The 22,119-nt window shown below is 41.5% G+C and overlaps 2 protein-coding genes and 1 pseudogene across 11 annotated transcripts; 1 reads left to right on the top strand and 2 right to left on the bottom strand.

Moving 5' to 3' along the window:
• Positions 1–2,338: 2,338 nt before the first annotated feature.
• On the bottom strand, positions 2,339–2,838 carry LOC101038047 (coiled-coil-helix-coiled-coil-helix domain-containing protein 2 pseudogene; annotated as a pseudogene).
• Positions 2,839–4,616: 1,778 nt separating this feature from the next.
• SRSF10 (serine and arginine rich splicing factor 10) lies at positions 4,617–19,242 on the top strand. Of its 10 annotated transcripts, XM_074380283.1 has the most exons (7): positions 4,620–4,812; positions 6,103–6,209; positions 9,815–9,916; positions 14,094–14,256; positions 15,096–15,149; positions 15,281–15,382; positions 18,982–19,242. In XM_074380283.1, the coding sequence occupies exons 1-7, from the start codon at positions 4,748–4,750 to the stop codon at positions 19,040–19,042; spliced, it is 654 nt and encodes a 217-aa protein (XP_074236384.1). In that variant the 5' UTR covers positions 4,620–4,747; the 3' UTR covers positions 19,043–19,242. The 10 variants fall into 10 exon arrangements, with proteins under 10 accessions (XP_074236376.1, XP_074236381.1, XP_074236379.1 ...); XM_074380275.1 differs by lacking the exon at positions 18,982–19,242 and having other exon boundaries at positions 4,617–4,812; positions 15,099–15,149; positions 15,281–15,739; XM_074380280.1 differs by lacking the exon at positions 15,281–15,382 and having other exon boundaries at positions 4,618–4,812; positions 15,099–15,149; positions 18,749–19,018.
• Positions 10,265–10,503, bottom strand: LOC101038778 (small EDRK-rich factor 2-like). Its single transcript, XM_074380285.1, has one exon. The coding sequence runs from the start codon at positions 10,397–10,399 to the stop codon at positions 10,265–10,267; it is 135 nt and encodes a 44-aa protein (XP_074236386.1). The 5' UTR covers positions 10,400–10,503.
• Positions 19,243–22,119: the final 2,877 nt, after the last annotated feature.

Below are 22,119 nucleotides of genomic sequence, written 5' to 3'. Positions count from 1 at the left end.
TGCTTGTACGCTGGAATGGACTCACACTCAGAAGGACCCTGCACTTGGCTTACTACTCTGAGATTGTCATTTTGAATTTCTTAATAAATAGTGAATGAAGGGCCTTGCATTTTCATATTGTACTGGGATCCTGTGATCCTGCTAACATTTTAGGGCACTTTCTATGAATCAGACTCCATTCTAAACCTTCACCCTCTTAAACATGAGTGGCTGGAGTACCACTAGACTATAAATTTCCTCCATTACTTAAGGTAATTTGCGGGAATCTGTTTCCTTGCCACTGAAAAGTGCTTAACTGAGAGGGCAGGGGAGACACTTACTCAGCAAGGCCTTCCTAGGCAACCCTGTTTTAAAAAGTAAAAACAAGGCCCGGGGTGCAATGCCTTACACCTGTAATCTCAGCACTTTGGAAGGCCGAGGCAGGCAGATCATTTGAGGTCAGGAGTTCAAGCCCAGCCTGGCCAACATGGTGAAACCCCCATCTCTATTGAAAATAGAAAAATTAGGCCGAGCGCGGTGGCTCAAGCCTGTAATCCCAGCACTTTGGGAGGCCGAGGCAGGTGGATCACGAGGTCGAGAGATCGAGACCATCCTGGTCAACATGGTGAAACCCCGTCTCTACTAAAAATACAAAAAATTACCTGGGTATGGTGGCGCGTGCCTGTAATCCCAGCTACTCAGGAGACTGACGTAGGAGAATTGCCTGAACCCAGGAGGCGGAGGTTGCGGTGAGCCGAGATCGCGCCATTGCACTCCAGCCTGGGTAACAAGAGTGAAACTCCGCCTCAAAAAAAAAAAAAAGAAAAGAAAATAGAAAAATTAGCCAGGCATGGTGGCGGGTGTCTGTAGTCCCAGCTACTCGGGAGGCTGCCAGAGGTAAATTGCTGGAATCTAGGAGGCGGAGGCTGCAGTAAGTTGAGATCCAGATACTGCATTCCAGCCTAGGCAACAGAGCAAGACTATGTCTCAAAAAATAAAATAAAGGTAAATAAAAATCAAAAACAAGAAAAAACCTATTGCCTTACTGTTTCTTTCATATCACAAATCTGCAGTTACTTTGTTTACTTATTTTCTCATTGTCCCCTCTAGAAATGTAAGCTCTATGTTTTTCATTACTGAATTTCAAGCTTCTAGCACACTGTCTGACACATAACAGGTAATCGAACATTTAGTTTTGTTTTTCACCTCAGCCTCCCGAAGTGCTGGAATCACAGGTGTAAACTGTCAGGTTTCCATATGCAAGCCTGGAGCCTCAAAGTCTGAAGTCCTGCTAGCCTCGGCTGAAGTCTCCCACCCCCTGCCGGCATTTGCCATTGTCCCTGATTGCCCAGCTGAGCTTCCTCGGACAAGCCCCTCACCCAACCCTGCTGTCTTAACTGTTCTCATGATAATGTAAATACCTCTCACTGAACCCCACCACTGTAACTGAACTTACTCTGCAACACCCCCACCCCCCAAAAAACTACCCAAACCTGTAAAGCCAACTCCTTTTCGGCCTTAGCCCACCTACACCCAGCTGAATAAACAGCCATGCTGCTCACACAAAGCCTGTTTGGAAGGTCTCTTCATTCAAAGCGCCTGTTTTTTCAACATAAACCACCTTGCCCGGCCCAACATTTTAATAAATTAAACATGCAAATCTTCCTGGGAAACAAACATTTTAAATAGCTCTGCTACAGATTGCTACAAACTTCCTGCATCAAATCACTTAATTGTCTTAGATACTGGTTGATACAAAACTAATGATTTATCGCTTTTTATGAAATAAAAGCTCATTTAATTAAACAGTTGAATCCCTGCTACTTGCTTGGCACTGTGCCACATGCTGGAGGCATTCTAACTGGAGTTCCCTCTTCTCCAGAAGTTGACTCTAACGGAGGAGGAAATGGCTCTCAATAGGGTCTCCAAAGTCAAAACTATACTAAAGAGTATTTGCTATTTTCTTGCTCATCCACTTACAAACCGTTAAAAATGCATGCTTTGAAAGAGGAGACTCGCCGAACAGGCTTTGTGTGAGCAACATAGCTGCTTATTTACCTGGGCGAATGTGGGCTAAGGCAGAAAAGGGCGTTATCGAAGGGCGGTGGGATAGGAGTTGTTGTTGATGTTGTTGTTTTTGAAGAAAATCACTTTATTCTAATTAACTCACAAAGAATAAAATCATAACAGTTAGTTTAAGGAGACCACACAAACATTTGACCAGCTCCAAATTCTACGGAGTAGGAACATCCCCTTCCATTTCAATTCTGAAGCAAGGAAGCTAGGAATGACAGGAGAGGTTTAACTGACGGCTACACTTTATACCTTCACTATCAATTACATTTTTATATTAAATTAACTTGGTTATGAGAGTTGGTTTTCCATTTCTCCAGGTTGAACTTCTTGATTAGGCCAATCCGTTTGCAAGTCGGCACTGTTTCAGCACCTCACCGAAACCCTCACAGAGCTTGATGTCACCCTGGTTCTGGGCACACTCCAAGACCTGTTTGATATAGAAGCAAGGCTGCTGCTGCTGTGCTGGCTGGCTTCCCTGAGGCTCCTGGTAAGTGATGTCAGGCCTCGGAGGCTCAGGATCACTTCCTCCACTGAAGCCCCCAGTAATGGCGTGGCCCAGTGTGTGCCCCACAGCAGAGCCCACAGCCACGCCAGCTGCAGTGGTTGCCATCTGGGACAGCAGACATGGCTGCCAGGGCGCAGCAGCAGAGCCCCAACTGCAGAGGGGGGTGCCGCTGCTGGTGGCTGAGCGGCTGGTGCTGGCCTGGGCGCAGCTCTCGTCTGATGGGCCTGGCTGGCCGGAGGGGCCATGCGGGAGGTGCCGCTTCGGCTTCCACGCGGCATCCTAACCACGGCGCGGGGGCGGGGGGCTCGGCCTTTAGACGTACAATAACCAGGGAAGAGCTCAGCGGCTTCTCTGGAGTTGGTTTTATAGGTTGGGGCGAATCTTTTGGGGAGGGGGCAAGGGTGTTACGGAGTAAGATCAGTTACAGTGGTGGGGGTAGGGGGCAAGGAGTATACATTACTGTAAGTTCAGTTACAATGGCGGGTGGGGTACGAGTCGTTTAGATGGTAGGGTCTGGTGAGGAGTATTCACATTATCATAAGAACAGTTAAGGTGGCAGGGTAGGGTGAGAAGTATGACACTATCATAATAACAATTAAGATGGCAGGGTGGGGTGAGAACCTTAATGTCCGGGGGAAGCTCCTCTGGGCGATCAGGGATCATGGTGAACGCAGCAGGGTAGTGAGGGGTAATCAGCCGAGGCAGGCAGGACTTTAGACTTTCTGGGGCCAGGCTTGCACGTGGAGGCCTGACACAAATGTGGTGTTTTCCAGAGGGGACATGTTGTGATGTGTGAAAAAGGGTAGTGGAGCGTGTCAAAGTTTTCTCCATTTTAAGTTCTCATTCAGTAACTACTTATTAATAGGTATAACCCATACTTTAAAAAAAAAAAAAAAAAAAGCTATTTGGAATCTTCCATCATCTACAAGAATATAAAGGGGTTCTGAGACAAAGAGTTTTGAGAACGGGGTGGGGGTTGCAAAAAAAAAAAAAAAGTTTTGAGAACCACTGCAATGCAGTTCCGACGCATACTCTGGAAGCCGACAGCAGCAACGAATACACGACAGATGACCACGGATCCTACAGTGCGAGGTCTGGTCCCACCCAGAAGGTTGGGAGCCAAATGCGTGGCTAAGTGGAGATGGCCAGGGTTTGGGTGGGGGGCGAAGGCGGGTTGAAAGCACTGGAAAGACAGGCCCGACTGTGCGCTGGGGAAGACACGTCCTTCCTCTGCACACCTTTTTTTTTTTTTTTTTTTTTGACACGGAGTTTCGCTCTTGTTACCCAGGCTGGAGTGCAATGGCGCGATCTCGGCTCACCGCAACCTCCGCCTCCTGGGTTCAGGCAATTCTCCTGCCTCAGCCTCCTGAGTAGCTGGGATTGCAGGCACGCACCACCATGCCCAGCTAATTTTTTGTATTGTTAGTAGAGACGGGGGTTTCACCATGTTGACCAGGATGGTCTCGATCTCTCGACCTCGTGATCCACCCGCCTCGGCCTCCCAAAGTGCTGGGATTACAGGCTTGAGCCACCGCGCCCGGCTCCTCTGCACACTTAATACAAGAAGCTATAAATCCTTCTCTTGCGGGTCAGGGCATAACCTGGACAAAACGGGAATTTTTTTTTTTTTTTAATAACACCATGCTTCAAAAGTGGAACCAACAAACCGGAAATTTAAGGCAAAATAAAAGCAGAGCATAACTTGGACTAAAGGGGAAATTTAAGGCAGCCTCTCTCAATTACATAGCTTAAAAATCTGTTCATTTAGTAGTAACTGCAAATTTCGGCCTAAAGACTAAAACACCTGCTTCCTGATTTGGGGGTGGGGATGGAGGGGAGTGCAAAGACGAAAAGGGCGGGAAAGTGAAGACCGAAAGAAAGAAAGACAAGGCTAGGGGGAGGGGAAGAGGCACCGCAAGAGGCCAATGAACGAGACAGAGGCTCAGGCGCGTGCGCCAGTTCTCCGCATGCGCAGGCGCACGCCTGGTGATCTCGCGGGAAAGAACCGTTGCGGGCCCAGCTTTGCGCCGAGGTAGGAGGGGGGAGTGGAGGCGGGAGTGAAGTCTCGCGAGAAGAGGCGGTTGCTGTAGCGGAGCTCTCTGGCTGTGTGTGTCTGAGGCTTCGGCGCCGGAGCCGCGGACGGTTTGCTGAACCCGTTAGTGCGCCCGGCCGAGACACGCCGCCGCCATGTCTCGCTACCTGCGTCCCCCAAACACGTCTCTGTTCGTCAGGAACGTGGCCGACGACACCAGGTGGGTACAAGGCAGGTACTCCGGGCCTAGGCGGGGAGGCCGCAGGCTGCCGGAGAGGACCCTGGCGGTGGCGGCACTGGGCCGGGGGAGGGGACACGGTGAAGATGGCGGGTCCCGCTCCAGCTTTGGCGCCGAACTAGGCCGCGTAGCCGGCCTCGGTCGCCGCGTGGGAGCGAGGGCCGCGCCTCTGCCCTCACCCGGCCGCGTGGCGGGGTTTTTCGGTCCCCCTCCTCCTCCGCAGTTCGCAGCCCCTTTCTCCCGGCTTTTTCCCGGCGCGGGCAGCCCCCGCCGCGGCCTTTCCGCCACCCGACGGCCGCTCCCCATTGATTCGAAGTTCACGTTCTTCGGGGTGCACGCCCCCTTGGCCCAGAGATTTTTTTTTTTCCCCCCAGCTAAAAAAAAATGAGGTGAAATAACGGGATCGAGGGAGAGGAATGCTGCTTCTATCCTTTTTGTTGCCGTTGTTAATATTTGGGGTTTTTAATCAGTTGGAGGTGTTTGGAGAAAGGGAACGTTGAGATTTGGGGAGTTAGATTCTTCCAGTTACATGTTGGAGTAGTTTTTATTTCCTGGAAATTCTGGTCACCCTTTGAAAAGGGAGGTTTGGGAAGCCTCAATCATTAGGACGTTGACAGCCAAACTAGATTAATTCAGACCTACCTTAAATAGGCTTTGTTCTCACCATTCCCTTGTTTCGAGTTGCTTTCAGATTATTTTGGAAGAGGTCTTAACTACAAATGAGGCTTCGTATTTCCCAAATAATCTACACACAGAAAATACATGGTTTAGGTTTTTTGGCGTTTTTGTTGGGTTTATCTTTTGCTAGCTTTGTGATTTCTTTTTTTGTCTAAAGTTTAAGCAGGAAAGACATAATAGTAATTATGTTAGCGTCTAGAGAAATTTTCCCTTTACGTCATTTTGACCTTATTTAAGGCATTCGATATTTGTGACTTTTTGAGCCCATATTTGCCTTCTGTTAAGTGTCTAAACCTGTCGCTAAAATTGGGGAGTAAAAATCAGTGCTTGGTGTTTTTCAAAGTAAAACAAAACAAAAAGTAGCAATGCTTATATACGACCTAATGCTGTTGTACCTTTTATGAAAAACTAAGGCTATAGATGAAAACAAAGGTCATTCCCTTGTACCGAATGTCTGCTGTTGTCCTGTTAATGTAAACTGCATTTTTAACCTTCAAATTCTTGAACCTAGCTTTCCTTTATCAAAAAGATATATTGCGTATACATCTTAAGGACTTGAACATAAAAATTTGAGGTCTTTTTATGATGTTTTAGGTCTGAAGATTTACGGCGTGAATTTGGTCGTTATGGTCCTATAGTTGATGTGTATGTTCCACTTGATTTCTACACTCGCCGTCCAAGAGGATTTGCTTATGTTCAATATCCTTTCTTCAGATGGCTGATTAGTGAGGGGTGTTGAAGTTTGAAATTCAAGTTTATGTAAGTGGTAACATCTAAAAAGTAGTTTGTTTTTGTCCTCTAATGTCTGTGTCTTCAAATTTTTGAGAATTAATTCTGACTCACACATTGCTCTTGTTATTTCTTAAAGTTAATCCAAAAATGGTAAAATATTTAAATTCCCATTCATGCGTCTGAAACTCAAATCAATGATTATATGTGTGATTTAAATTTGAATGCACTGTGGTTGCTACTACTTTTAAGTCCATTAAAAGTTAATATGTTCTTGTGCTTAGCAATTAAAATTTGGTATTCTTGTTTGTTAATTTGAATCACTTGATCAAAAACAAATTGTATAACAATGAGGTAAACTTCTTTAATATTGTCCCCTAATTTGCTGTCCTCTGTTGTTACCTCAGAGAATGTAAAGCTGTACAGTTATGGCGACCCCAAAGAGAAAGCATGAAAGAACCTTTAGAGTAGAGTTCAACACTTAAGGCAAGTAGACAAGCCAAAGACCTCTTAAGGATCAGGCTTGAAGAGAAGGGAGAGTTTGGGAAAAGAAAAAATAAAGAAAAGCTGGAAGAAGGACAAGCCTAATGGGAGACAAAGCCTCGCTTTATCTACAAAAGGGGGAAAAGGTTGTTTTTCAAAGTTAAAGATAAAGCCATCTGTCATATTTGGCCAAGCATCTCATGACAAGTCCTTCTGACAAGCACTTAAAGAGTTAAAGGTCAAGATGAAGTTGAATTGAATGATGGCCAAGATTAAAGGAGTCATACCTGATGTATCCTACAGAATAACTATTTTTCTTTTTTTTTCTTTTTTTTTTTAAATGTTTTGTAAGCAGTTAATTTTCAAAATTACTCTGGTTTGGTCTAGTGACAAAACCTATAACTTGATTTGTGTGGGCCTTTGATGTTGTGATTGTGGTCTTGTATAAATGCACTCTCTTAGCTTATCAAGTTAAAGTGTAACAGGATGTATATTGTTAAGATTAAATTCAGCATATTTTGGTCTTGGACCAGGTGGTCAGATGCCACAGAGTAGCAGGCAGTGCTCTTCGGAGTAGCATGGGGTTCTGGGGTTAAGCCACAGAGCTCTGCTTAAAGGAGAGACAAGTGTATGCACTGGGGTCTACTTAGAAAACAGCTTGGGTGGTCTTACAGGGTCAGAGTCACTATAAATTCTGTTTATATATAGATTTTAAAGTGCTTGCTGGGGACACATAAACCCTTAACTTCGGGAATTTAGCTCTGTGAAGACTGCTAGCCTTGTGCCGCTTTAGCGAAAATGATCAGTTGGCCCTGAATGAGTTGCAGAAGGCATTCTCCCTAATGTAGATGCCTAATTGGGACCCATGAGAGGCTGGTCCCTGACCCAGAGTTTCAGGTGATCTTACTTCCTCCTTTCAGTGTGAGATCATCTCCCTGCAACAAGGGTTTGGGTTGTGGACCTCAAAGTAGGAAAAATTCTTCCTGCTTAAATTCAGCGGACCTCCTGAAACTTGTAGTACATTGATGGAGTCCTTGTGAGACAGGGAAAAGCCAAAAGCTACTCCTGCAGGGCCAGCCGTCAAGGACAATTGTGAGAATTGGTTGCAAACCTCCATTACAGAGAAGGTAATAGCTGTATCTGGCTCAGTAAATGACGGTAGCAGTACATTCTGTCTTACAACATAAACCTAATTTTACCTAGTGTTGGGTGGCCCAGGAATCAAGGTCAGTAGTAGTTTGATTCAAGAGTATGTGATACTTGAGGCAGAAAAGGGTAGTAATTCAAATCAATCTAAAGGAGAATGATAATTTTTAATACATATTCATTAAGTCTGTGGTCTTAAAATAGATGAAATAACAGGCTTATCAATTTCATTTTTGAAAAGACCATAAAGTACAAATTTCTCCATGACTGACATCAGAGTGATGCTTAGCTGCCTCTGCTGCTGCTGTCTCTGTCTGACTCAATTCACAGTTAGCCTTTTCTTCCTATCCCTGGCTTACCGAGTAAAGTAGAAACTTGCCGTCAGCCCAAGATTCTGTTTTTGAGGATAGCCCCAGAGAGGATGCTCTGCTCTCATTAATAATTTTTACGGCTCTCCATAGAAATCCTTTTTATACCTATATTCTGTCTCTTGGGGTAACAAAGTAGTATACCCATTAAGTGAACTTACTCCTTCTAATTAGTTTAGAGCCCAGCTGCATTAACCTTGAGGGATGTTCAGTTATAGTTTTCAAGGTTCTAAACTACCCGTCAGCCTTTGCCTTTTCATGTTGAAAGCCCAGTTATTTGAAATTGTCCTTCCATTTAATCTTCATAATGGCCTCAGGAAGAGAGAGCTGGAAACCTGCAGTCCTTAATTCCATTCAGAACAAAAAGTGAATAGTCTACTAAGGCAAACCTTTTAGTCTCTAGAATAAAAGAATACCAGTATCAGTCTCAAAAAAGAAGTGTACAATTTATAAAATTACCAGTCTTGTGTTGTCTCAAATTTAGGAAATACAAATGTGCAAATTAGAATAGTGATTTTTTTTTTTTTTTTTTTTGATAGAATGGAACTCTATACCCGGACCTAACCTAGCTCTCTTTCCAAACCATTGATACCAAACACTGCCTTGAATGTGTACTTCGCCTCTGTCATTATGATGGTTTTAGGAAAGGAGCTAGGTTTGGACAGGATAACTGTGTAAAGCTAGGAATTCTCATAGTATCATTGTTGACATGACCAGGGAGGACAAAGGGCTTAGCTCCTCAGATCAAAAACAAGTACCAGCAGTTCCTGCTTAAAGCTGGTAAATAATACCTTGACATTCTCAAGTTGGAAACCAGTCTCAAACCCATTTCTTTGCAAGAAGTTGTATATTTTGGATCATGGTTAGGGTTTTCCAGTCTAGGAGTCCTTACAGTGGTTTGTTGTTTCTTGATAGCATGCTTTTGCAGTCTGCATGGATGTAATAACGCTTTCGGTATAGTGATTTGTCTTTAGTACTGCTTGACTCTATCTCGATGCCCACAAATGGCTAGCATGCTTGTCTTCCCATGCAGTGCAAGGAAGACAGTTAAATAGTAGTGTTAGATACATATGAAAAAGAAAATAGCAAAATTAATTTGAGGTTAATACTTTCGTCTCTTGTAAGGTAAGGCATATACTGCTTGCTTACACAAGAACTATTGGCATTTTCTTTTTTTCATTTGAAACAAATATGAAAAACAGTATTTTGGTTTTAAGAAACTTTTATTTTAACATACGACATAGAACTGACACTTGTTTTTCTTTTTTGTAAACTTAATTCTTAAAACTTAGGAAAATTATTGGATAGGACAACTTGGTGATTCAGCTGTAACATCTTATTTCCAGAATAACTTCACTGCATTTACTTTTCATACATTTTCAAATGTGTGCCTTAGGAAATCACAAGTGCTTTTATAGTGTGAATTGTGAATCCAACTGAATCACCAACTAGTAAGTGGGGTCTGGTTGATTTTCTGAAATAATATTGGGAGATTGTGAATTGTTCCAGACATACGAACTGAACTTTCATTCATTATCAAAGTTTGCAAAACTTCCCAAGCCCCTTAACATTTAGCACATTTGAGGATGTTCGTGATGCTGAAGATGCTTTACATAATTTGGACAGAAAGTGGATTTGTGGACGGCAGATTGAAATACAGTTTGCCCAGGGGGATCGGAAGAGTAAGTACCCTTATACCCAATGTGTGTGATGCATTATTTTTTAGGTAGTGTTTTGAGATTTTTTTTTTTTTTTTTAAATTATAAAGCTACTTGTAATACTTTGGGGTGAGCCCCACAAGAATAAAAAACACTGGGATGGGGTAACCCCCTCATCCCTAGTAGTGGCCCAGGGGTAGAGAGGCTACCTGAGGGGAAGGAAGCACAAAAGGGACCCGCTGCAGACTCAGGGCAAAGGGAATGCCATCGGTGCTGGGACCTGTGAGCACTACAGAAGGAAACTCGAGCGTGATGGGACTGGCTCCAGGCACACAGGTGAAGGGCAAGAAGGTTGGACATGAAGCCACAAAGCTACTTGGGTTCGTCCTCCTTGTTTGCCTTTTTCTGCTTCTGCTGCATGATCTCCAAGTCCCTCTGCTTGCGGGTGGCAGCGGAAAGCCCGTCATCTCGGCGCTTTCCCTTAACCGAGTCGCTCTGCTTTTTCATATTCTTCTGGCAGACGAGCTCTTGCTAGTTACCACAGGTCATGGCGATGGCAGCGGCTCCAGCCTCCTTCTGTTACATCCCCTCGTTCTGTCTGAGAGTGCAGTGGTTTAATCTCAGCTCACTGCAACCTCCATCTCCTGGGTTCAAACCGTTCTCATGCCTCAGCCTTCCGACTAGCTGAGATTACAGATGCATACCACCACACCTGGCTGATTTTTGTATTTTTAGTAGAGATGGAGTTTCACCATGTTGGCCAGGCTGCTCTCAAACTCCCCACCTCAAGTAATCTGCACGCCTCAGCCTCCCAAGTGCTGGAATTACAGACGTGAGCCACTATACTTGGCCCAAAAGGATCATTTTTAAGAAAATGGGGTGTCTTGAATATTTCATCATATTTTTCAAATGTATTATAAAGTTTTGGCGTAAGTATAGATGGGAAGTGGAGATCGGAATGCCTGAAATATATCTAGACTTTTTTTTTTTTTTTTTTTTGAGATGGGCTTTCATCATGTTGGTCAGACTGGTCTCGAACTCCTGCCCTCAGGTAATCAACCTGCCTTGGTCTCCCAAAGTGCTGGGATTACAGGTGTGAGCCACCACGCCCGGCCTTTATATCTAGATTCTCTGAAAGTTTACCAACTTTATGCAGGCTTACCAGATGTTTGCTGCATACTTACGAGGCAGGAATACAGGTTTTAGAGTCAAATAGACCTGTGTTTGAATTCTGGCTTAGCCATTATGTTGCCTTGGGCAAGATACCAATTAAGAGATTAAAATAGCTGCTGAAGAGAAGGGCAACACTTGAGTAGACACAAACTATTGGTAACTCTGGTTCTTGAGTTGGATAATAGATTCCTGGTTATTCGTTAATGTACTCCAATACGTAAAATATCTGCTTCATTGAATTGAATGAGATAAGAATTGAAGTGTATATAAGGCATTTAGGAATGCCTTATTCTACTTAGGTTCTTAGAACTGTAATTATACATTACTGCATTTTGACACTGCAGATTATTCATAGGCCACCTATAAATATTTTGTTTTGTTCCTAATGAATAGAATCCATGGCGGGATCATTCCAAATCAATATGGTTCGGTGGTCATTTTTTTCAACCATTTAAGAATGGAAAATGGCAGCATGAAAATAAACTAAAACTCTGTGGTTAGAAAAGAAATGTAAAATGGGTGGATGTGGTAGCTCATATCTGTAATCCCACCGTTTTAGGAGGCCCAGGCAGGAGAATTGCCTGAGCCCAGGAGTTTGAGACCAGCCTGGGCAGCAAAGTGAGACCCCTGTCTCTACAAAAAAGAAAATAAAAAAATTAGCCAGGCGTGGTAGTGCACACCTACAGTCCCAGCTAGGCAGGAGAATCAGCTGGGCCCAGGAGGTTGAGGCTGCAGTGAGCCATGTTTCCACAACTGTACTCCAGCCTGAGTGACAGCAAGACCCAATCTCAAAAAGCCACTCACTCCCATTTTGAGTTTTAAAAAATCCTTTTATGGTATAGATTCCCATTGTCGGAATAGTTGGCAGGTCTTCGATAACAAGCTAGGTGGTGAGAAGATTTTGAAAATAGCTGGAGATAGGGCCGGGCACGGTGTCTCACACCTGTAATCCCAGCATTTTGGGAGGCCAAGGTGGGCAATCACAAGGTCAGGAGATTGAGACTGGCCTGGCCAACATGGTGAAACACCGTCTCTACTAAAAATACAAAAAATTAGCTGGGTGTGGTGGCGAGCGCCTGTAATCCCAACTACCTAATAGGCTGAGGCAGGAGAATCACTTGAGCCCCGGAGGCAGAGGTAGCTGTTGAGATTGCGCCACTGCACTCCAGCCCTGGTGACAAAGTGCCTCTTGTCTCAAAAAAAGTTGAGTATAACAGAGTATTATTTTTAACACAAAACTGTCTTCTAGTATATTTTCTTTTTTTTTTTTTTTTTTTTTTTTGAGACGGAGTTTCGCTCTTGTTACCCAGGCTGGAGTGCAATGGCACGATCTCGGCTCACCGCAACCTCCGCCTCCTGGGTTCAGGCAATTCTCCTGCCTCAGCCTCCTGAGTCTGGGATTATAGGCACGAGCCACCATGCCCAGCTAATTTTTTGTATTTTGAGTAGAGACGGGGTTTCACCATGTTGACCAGGATGGTCTCGATCTCTCGACCTCGTGATCCACCCGCCTCGGCCTCCCAAAGTGCTGGGATTACAGGCTTGAGCCACCGCGCCCGGCGGCACTCTTTTTTTTTTTTTTTTTTTTTTTTTTTTTTTTTTGAGACGGAGTTTCGCCCTTGTTACCGAGGCTGGAGTGCAATGGCGCGATCTCGGCTCACCACAACCTCCGCCTCCTGGGCTCAGGCAATTCTCCTGCCTCAGCCTCCTGAGTAGCTGGGATTACAGGCACGTGCCACCATGCCCAGCTAATTTTTTGCACTTTTAGTAGAGACGGGGTTTCACCATGTTGACCAGGGTGGTCTCGATCTCTCGACCTCGTGATCCACCCGCCTCGGCCTCCCAAAGTGCTGGGATTACAGGCTTGAGCCACCGCGTCCGGCTATATTTTCTTAAAAATAAATACATAGGTCCGGCATGCTGACTCAAGCCTGTAATCCCAGCACTTGAAGCTGAGGCGTGCGGATCACCTGAGGTCAGGAGTTTGAGATCTGCCTGACCAACATGAAGAAACCCCATCTCTACTAAAAATAAAAAATCAGCTAGGCATGGTGGCACATGCCCGTAATCCCAGTTACTTTGGAGGCTGAGGCAGGAGAATCGCTTGAACCCGGGAGGCGCAGGTTGCAGTGAGCCAAGATCACACCATCGCACTCCATCTTGGGCAGCAAGAGCGAAACTCCATCTCAAAAAAAAAAAAAAAAAAGAAAAACATGCCTTTTCCAAGGTCAATATTTGCAGTTAACTTCAACCCAGCCTACATTAAATCACTTTCTGCATCTGCATCTCACACCAAAACTACAGACACCTCTAAAACAGACTCCAGGCTGGGTGCAGTGGCTCACACCTGTAATCCCAGCACTTTGGAAGGCTGAGGCGGGCAGATCATTTCAGGTCAGGAATTTGAGACTAGCCTGGCCAATATGGTGAAACTTGTCTCTACTAAAATGCAAAAATTAGCCAGGTGTGGTGGCACGTTTCTATAATCTCAGCTACTCAGGAGGCTGAGGCAGGAGAATGGCTTGAACTGGTGTGGGGTGGAGGTTGCAGTGAGCTGAGATTGCACCACTGCACTCCAACCTGGGTGACAGAGCAAGACTCTGGTCTCAAAAATAAAAATTGTTTTTAAAAAAACACTCCAAAACACATACTTTGTTATTGTTGTTATTTTATTAGAGACAGGGTCTCTGTCCCCCAGGCTGACATGCAGTTGTGTGATCACAATTCACTGCATCCTCAAGCTCATGAGCTCAAGTGATCTTCCCACCTCAGCCTCCCCGGTAGCTAGAATACATATGTGAGCCACCAGGCACAGCTAATTATTTTTTTGTGAAATGGGGTATTGCCATGTTGCCCCGGGCCAGTCTCAAACTCCTGGGCTCAAATGATCCTCCCACTTAAACCTCCCAAAGTACTGGGTTTACAGGTGTGAGCCACACACTCATGCAGAGACTTTTTCCTGTATTTATTGAGGGCTTCAATACTGTTTTTAGTATTTTTAAGTATTTCTTTTACTTGTATTTCCTAGCACCAAATCAGATGAAAGCCAAGGAAGGGAGGAATGTGTACAGTTCTTCACGCTATGATGATTATGACAGATACAGACGTTCAAGAAGCCGAAGTTACGAAAGAAGGAGATCAAGAAGTCGGTCTTTTGATTACAACTATAGAAGATCGTATAGTCCTAGAAAGTAAGTGTGATGCGTAAACACAGTGATCTGTTTAAAAAAGGTGTATTTGAGCCGGGCGCGGTGGCTCGAGCCTGTAATCCCAGCACTTTGGGAGGCTGAGGCGGGTGGATCACGAGGTCGAGAGATCGAGACCATCCTGGTCAACATGGTGAAACCCCGTCTCTACTAAACATACAAAAAATTAGCTGGGCATGGTGGCACGTGCCCGTAATCCCAGCTACTCAGGAGGCTGAGGCAGGAGAATTGCCTGAGCCCAGGAGGCGGAGGTTGCGGTGAGCCGAGATCGTGCCATTGCACTCCAGCCTGGGTAACAAGAGCGAAACTCCATCTCAAAAAAAAAAAAAGGTGTATTTGTTAGCATTTAATTTTTTTTTTAGCCTTTTTGTATGCTTTTAATTAGATAGATTGAATGCTTCGTTGAGACAAAAAAATCTTTTAGCATTTTAAAAGTTTTATGGCCGGGTGCAGTGGCTCACGCCTGTAATCCCTGCACTTTGGGAGGTTGAGGTGGGCAGATCACCTAAAGCTGGGAGTTTGAGACCAGCCAGACCAACATGGTGAAACCTCATCTCTGCAAAAAATACAAAAATTATCAGGGCGTAGTGGTGGGCGCCTGTAATCCAAGTTACTCGGGAGGCTGAGGCAGGAGAATCAGGAGAATCGCCTGAACCCAGGAGGCGGAGCTTGCAATAGCTGATCCTGCAGCATTGCATTCCAGCCTGGGTGACAGAGTGAGACTCCATCTCATAAAAAGAAAAAGTTTTATGGTTTGCTTTTAATTAGAAATTTTACCTCTATGAATAGATATTTGTCACTGCTTTTTCTGATATGCTTTTTAGCAGTAGACCGACTGGAAGACCACGGCGTAGCAGAAGCCATTCCGACAATGATAGGTAAATAACTTTGCTTTGAAAAAGACTCGTGTTTTTTAATTTCAGAGTGAACTTTTGCTCTAAAAGTAACAAATTTGATTAATATAGAATCTAATTTTTACTCTAATTATATCTCTCCTCTGTTTTGAAAGATTCAAACACCGAAATCGATCTTTTTCAAGATCTAAATCCAATTCAAGATCACGGTCCAAGTCCCAGCCCAAGAAAGAAATGAAGGCTAAATCACGTTCTAGGTCTGCATCTCACACCAAAACTAGAGGCACCTCTAAAACAGATTCCAAAACACATTATAAGTCTGGCTCAAGATATGAAAAGGAATCAAGGAAAAAAGAACCACCTAGATCCAAATCTCAGTCAAGATCACAGTCTAGGTCTAGGTCAAAATCTAGATCAAGGTCTTGGACTAGTCCTAAGTCCAGTGGCCACTGATAGTATAAACCATGGTCATTTTTAGGCATGTATCATTTACTCATAGTTTGGTTTACTTAAATTATCAGGAATACAATGTTGCAATGATGCTTAAAAAACACTTGTTAGTTTTCCCTGTACCAGGCAATGGTTATAATTAAAATGATATGCTGTTGAGAAGCCACTCTTAAGAGTCCAGTTTGTTTAATGTTATGGGCAGCTACCAATTTGTGGTGTCTCTGTATATTTTTGTAAAGATTCTCATTTTTTATGCTTGAAGTATTTGGTGAAAAGATGTTGGTTGACCATAATTTGCAACATTGTCTCATTAAAAATAAACTTTCATATTCATATTTGGTAGAACTGTTAACCTAGAAATGTAGCTTGCTAGTAAGATAGAATGATACAAAAGTGAAGTAGTAGCCACAGTACAGCACTGACTGCTCAGACACACTTAGGTTCAGGGTGGGCCTTTATGTCTTGTCAAAATGTCCAGGCCTAGCCGGGCGCGGTGGCTCATGCCTGTAATCCCAGCACTTTGGGAGGTCAAGGCGGGTGGGTCATGAGGTCAGGCATTCGAGACCAGCCTGACCAACAGGATGAAACCCCCTCTACTAAAAATACAGAATTAGCTGGGCCTGGTGGTGCACGCTTGTAATCCCTGCTGTTTGGGAGGCTGAGGCAGGGGAATTACCAGAACCTGGGAGGAGACAGTTGCAGTGAGCCAAGATTACATCACTGCACTCCAGCCTGGGTGACAGAGTGAGACTCTGTCTCAAAAAAAAAAAAAAAAAGTCTAGGCCCATGATAATTACTTATGATGAAGTGTGGATTAGTTCTTTTGTTAACCCCACTATCTTGGGGAATGATGCCAGCGGGGTTAGGTAGTATTTTCAGGAAGATTGAGTTTTTGGCTGAAACATGGAGCCTTCACTGCTTTTTTTCTGGTTCCTGTGAAGATTTGGAACATAGAAAACACAAAAACTTACCTTAAAATTTGAGCAGGTTGATGATGGCAAAAATAATTTTAAGGAGAAAGGAATATTCTTACATAGTTATTCTGAAGTTTAAGGAGAGTTGTTGACCATAATGTTGCTTAGTTTTCTTACTGCTGTTAGAAGGGAGTAAATTGTTTCAAAGTAGGTTTTGTGTGTGTGTGTGTGCATAGTGTAAAAGAACTGAAATTTTTTGATGCTTACAGCACTTAGCCTGTGCATTTGTATCAAAATTTGCCTGCCTCTTTATGAGCGAGGCCTGCTTTTCACACCTCACTTTATTTAATATGAGGCAAGTTGAAAGACAACACTCATTCTAGGCGATTCTGTGGTGCCATGAAATTCAAAATAATTTTGGAAAAAGGATTGGTCAGTTTTAAGCGAGAGTCACATCTTCTGAGTTTTTGATTATCGGTGTAGTACCTGACTAAAAATGAAGTAATACCCTTAACCATTTATAATTTCTAGTATTTTTCTGAAAGATCGTTTTGGGGACAAAAGTGACTTGACATGTCCAATTTCATTTCAGAATAAAAAGCTAGCATCTTTAAAAATCAGATTGCTTGCTTACAGATATAAGTAAGAATTATGGAGAAACAATTCCTATTAGAGGATTGCTTTTTTCAATTTTGGTTTTTGGAATCTAGGCTTTGCCTGTAAAGAATAAAACGATGGATTTAAAATACTGTTTGTGGAATGTGTTTAAAGGATCGATTATTCTAGAACCTTTGTATATTTGATAGTATTTCTAACTTTAATTTCTTTACTGTTTGCAGTTAATGTTCATGTTCTGCTATGCAATCATTTATATGCACGTTTCTTTAATTTTTTTAGATTTTCCTGGATGTATAGTTTAAACAACAAAAAGTCTATTTAAAACTGTAGCAGTAGTTTGCAGTTCTAGAAAAGAGGAAAGTTGTGGGGTTAAACTTTGTATTTTCTTTCTTATAGAGGCTTCTAAAAACGTATTTTTATATGTTCTTTTTAACAAATATTGTGTACAACCTTTAAAACATCAATGTTTGGATCAAAACAAGACCCAGCTTATTTTCTGCTTGCTGTAAATTAAGCAAACATGCTATAATAAAAAGAAAATGAAGGAAATAATGATTAACTGGAATTATTATAGTATTGAATATGATTCTAAAATAACAATGGAAACAATCCTTTATAGATTTAGGAATGTTTTTAATCAGTATTGCACTAGGCACAAATAACTTTTACTTTGGAAATGATAGAACTTGCCAGAAAGGTACATCTTTTACACAGTAATTAAAAATTCATTGTGTAATGTCAGAGTTGTTTAATGATTGCTCATTAAGCCTCTTGGGTTAACTTCAGAGGTTATTTGGTAGTGTTAAGATAAAATTTGGATCAGCTAATTCTAAGTGTATACTTTCATATTGGGTGGATCAGTAATTCCCTCTTCATAAACAAATGCATTGGAACTTAATGTTTATGACATGATTTTAAATCATTTTGAATTGATTGTTGATGAGCAGCTAATATTAAGTGAAAACCTCTTCAGAGAAGTAGGTTGTGGTTTGAATTCCATCTACTTTATGACAATTATAGCTGGTAATTTATTAAGTATTCATGATATGCCGGGCACTTGAAAAGGTTATGCGTTAACTCATTTACTCTTCACAATACCCTATGAGATACTTTTATTTTCCCCATATCACAGATAAGGAAACTGAGACGCAAAAGGCTATAAGGCAGAACCAGGATTTGAGCCCAGGCCTGGTCCTTAGTTTTGGGGGGGTGGTTTGTTTGTTTTACAGACTGTAATTTGAGAGAAGTGGATTGAGGAGATAGCTCATTGAAATTGTTGATTCTCTGGAGCCTGATTTTATTTTTATTTTTTACTTACGTCATCTTGTTTTTAAACTTGGACTATTGAGAATCTTATATGTTGTTTCTAAAGTGACACATCTAACAGCTTCAAAAGGACTGTGTTACAGTTGAACCTGTGGTAGTTTGGATCCTACTGGTACTTGATGAGGATCTTTACGTAGTGTTTTATGTTAGTTTTGGGTGATGTAGTTGAGTCCCCCACTTAATTGAATGTACCTACTATGTTTGTGGTACTGGGCTCAATAATAATAATAGAATGATTAAATCAACACTCAAATGAGGGCTGACATATTTCACCTCTCCTTTTACTTAAGATCTCTCTGCATTTTTTTTTTAAAGCCCAGTAAGCAAGAAGAAAAATGAGAGATAATGCTTCAGTGAGAGAGGAAAGGTGCTACATAGAGTATGGGCTGTTAAGTTACATCCCAGGGGAAAGACCTGGGAACTATTGTATTATTCTCTTGAAAATTTGGCCCAGTAAGCTGCTACATCCAGTTCAACTAACAAAATCCTGTATACCACAGAGAAGAATAAAGAAAACCAAACTGACAAACATCCTTCTTTTATTTAAGACCAAACTGCAGCTGGAATACCCAGTACAGTTCTGCTTACTACACTTCAAGAAAGATCTGAAAGCGGAAAAAGAACCAAAGAAGGGCAGTTCAAGCGACCAAAGGGTGGGTGGAAGGTGCTGCAGTATGAATACTGTACGAATATTTTGACTCTGGTCTGAAAAGATAAAAGAATGTTATCGAAAACTACATGGAATAATTGAAGTCCCTTCAAGTTTGAAAGTAAGCATTTTAGGACAAATAAAAGGAAATTCAACTTTGTACTTGTGGAAACTAATCCCTAAATATGAATAGGTTTATATTGATTCATGGGTACCAGATCCATAACAAATTATTGGAAAATAGTATGTCTGAATATCAAGGAAGACAGCCATAGTCTCTTACGGTGCCTCTGTTGGTCTGTCTCAAACTGAATTGGGTGGGAAAAGGTATGGTCCAATATAAAAGTTCCATTTTCGCCATTATTGGCAAATCTTGCCTTTGTTTATTTTGGTGCCAGTGTTTTCTGCTTAATCATTTGCTTTGTTGGCATCTGCATTTATTTACTTGTACACCACATGCAGTTTACATCTTCCTTAACTACTCTACTTCCCAAGTAAATTCGAATTACATTTGACATCCAGCTAAGAGGGCCCATCTCTTCTCACCTCTTTCCTAGTCAATATGTTCAGCAAATATTTATTGAGCCCTTACTATGGGCAGATCATTGTACTGGATAATTGAGGAGAAAAATAAATAATTCCCTTATTCGGTAAATGTCTACTGAGCACAATCTAGTGAATCATTACAGTATCACCTCATCGTTTTGTTTGAGGTATATTATTCGTAACAATATTTTACACCATTCATATCTTAATGTAATTATAGAACCCAATATACTATCAGGAATAAGTAATTATGTGGTTATTCTGCCATTTAAAAGTATCCAGTATTTGTTTGATCCCAATATTACAAATAATGAAAAAATGATTTGTTTTAATCTGTGATAAACTGGTTTATTGTGCAGTGACTGTAATATACTAGAATTAAAGTGTTCACTCTGCCTCACAAACAACATACTAGGAAATAACCCCCAAAATAAGTATTTAACTTTGCATTAGATATAAAGAATACTGGGTGCTATAATTAGATTATTTTGAGGCAGACAGCTGTTATCCCAACTGATTTAGTATGTTCTGTAATTGAGAAAATGTTCACCAAATTATACTTTTTAGTGATTTACATGTACATTTTATAGGGGACGTGTTCTGTGTATAGTGAATAAATAACTTTTATAGTATCACAAAATGTTTTGGATTCCTTAGTTTCTTACTAGGATGTTTCTTTACGTATACATTGATTCCATCACATTTGATTTTTGTCTTTTTGCCACATATTTAAAACTTTCCATGGAAAATTATTAACTAAAAATCTGGAAGTGGAGTTTAAGCTTTTAATTTATAGCAATTTTGAAAATACAGCAGAGGTATATTTTCAAGGGAGGTATGAAATGGTATTTTTGTCTGTATTTTATTTTATAATTTTTTTTTTGAACTTGCCCAGGATCACACAGCAAGTGTCAGATCTTAGGTTAAAGTCCATAATTTTTCACTTGCTTCATCTTTTATATTTTCGTTGTTTAATCAAACGGGGAAATGTTTTTATAGCTTTATTTTCATGGAGATAGTAAAATTGATATAATGGGAACTAGAATTTACTTAGAGTCAAAATGACTAGATTTAATTACAAAAGGTATTTTATTGTATACAGTTACACACTCATGAACGTAGTGGGTGGTTCTTATGGATAGAGGTTCTCTGTATTTTTAAAAGAATATGTAGAGTTCATAGACCTTTTTTGCCCTCTACCTCCCTTCTTTCTCCATTTCCTTTTGAATTAAGACATTTAAGGGGGAGAATTAAGTTGAATATTGAGTTGGGATTTTGTTTAAAAATAGGTGAATACATATATAAATACAATAACAATAGTTGGTAGTTCTCTAAAATATTTAAGTCAGAAAAGGACCTTTAATTTTTGCATCTGTTGAATGAATTGCTTTCGGATCTCTTCTGTGGTTGTTTCTCTTTATATTGAATGCTGTCAATATTGTTGAGGACTTACTGTGCGAAACCATGTGCTTTTCAAATATTTAATTCTAAAAACACTCCTGGGAAGTGGGTATTGTTCCCATTTTACAGATGAGAAAATTGTCCTTTGTGGAATACCCACCATGTGATAGCATCTTGCATATGTTCATTCCTCACAACTTTACAAGGTAAATGGATAATGTTCCTGGATAAGAGATTAAATATAATCCAAGATCTCAGGGCTGTGTGGCTCAGAGACTCTAAGCATGGCTTTCCAAATCTCATTCTCTTGTAGAGATTTTCCATTGTATTGCATTTTAACCATATTCCTGTTTACAAAACCTAAGAATATATTCTGATGTAGGGAGGCTGTGACTTGAGCAATAGCTTAGGAATAATCTAATGGCATTCTACTAGGAAGGAGGACTAGCAAAACCTGTAGAAGTCCCAGGCATGAACTGTTCTCATTTTAGATAGGATGACTTGATAAATAGGGTGAAGTGAGCAACGTGTTTTGTCTTCAGTTATTGATACCTACAAGACATTCTACTAGTCACTGTGGAAAAGGTTCCTTCTCGGATTTTTTCCTCTGCCCCTTCCTCTAACAGTGTTGGTTATCTTTATTATGTTTCTGTGTATATGTAACAGCTATTGCACCCTTGTAATGCACAATGAGGATTTTTCTTGGAATAAAAAGTGAGGCATGTAAACTCATGGAGAACAGTAGTTTGTAAAGAAGTAAAAGGACTTTGTATCTAGTTTTTTGCAGATCACATTTCTTTGAATGCTGGAAAGTGAAATAAACTGGTCTAGGAGCCAAAAAAAAATGTTGGTTTTTTTAAGATTTTGCTCTACCCTAGATTTGTTACCACCCAGTTACACTTTTTCCTAATTTGTGTAAGAGGTTTTAGAGATGAACTCTGTCCCTCTCGATTTACAAAGTAATTGCCTATGAGAGAATGCAACCAAAAACAGTAGAAACAAACTTACACAAAACCTTTCAGATTTTTTTCCTGTCTTGTTTTAGGGAAGAAGAAAATTGATCAGTGTGTATTTTAAGCTTAAGGTTTTG

Source organism: Saimiri boliviensis, chromosome 11 (assembly GCF_048565385.1).
Source record: "Saimiri boliviensis isolate mSaiBol1 chromosome 11, mSaiBol1.pri, whole genome shotgun sequence".
NCBI classification, from domain to species: Eukaryota; Metazoa; Chordata; class Mammalia; order Primates; family Cebidae; genus Saimiri; species Saimiri boliviensis.
Note: the sequence above shows the minus strand (reverse complement) of the source record. Positions and strands in the feature narration are given on the sequence as shown.

What these genes read in the sequence shown, in the direction of transcription:
- LOC101038778 (XM_074380285.1), bottom strand. Translation starts at nt 10,399, where the DNA reads ATGAAAAAGCAGAGCGACTCGGTTAAGGGAAAGCGCCGAGATGACGGG.
- SRSF10 (XM_074380274.1), top strand. Translation starts at nt 4,748, where the DNA reads ATGTCTCGCTACCTGCGTCCCCCAAACACGTCTCTGTTCGTCAGGAAC. An exon ending in AGGATTTGCTTATGTTCAAT is followed by an intron (nt 6,210 to 9,814) that starts ATCCTTTCTTCA and finishes CATTTAGCACAT; the next exon opens with TTGAGGATGTTCGTGATGCT. An exon ending in AGCCATTCCGACAATGATAG is followed by an intron (nt 15,150 to 15,280) that starts GTAAATAACTTT and finishes CTGTTTTGAAAG; the next exon opens with ATTCAAACACCGAAATCGAT.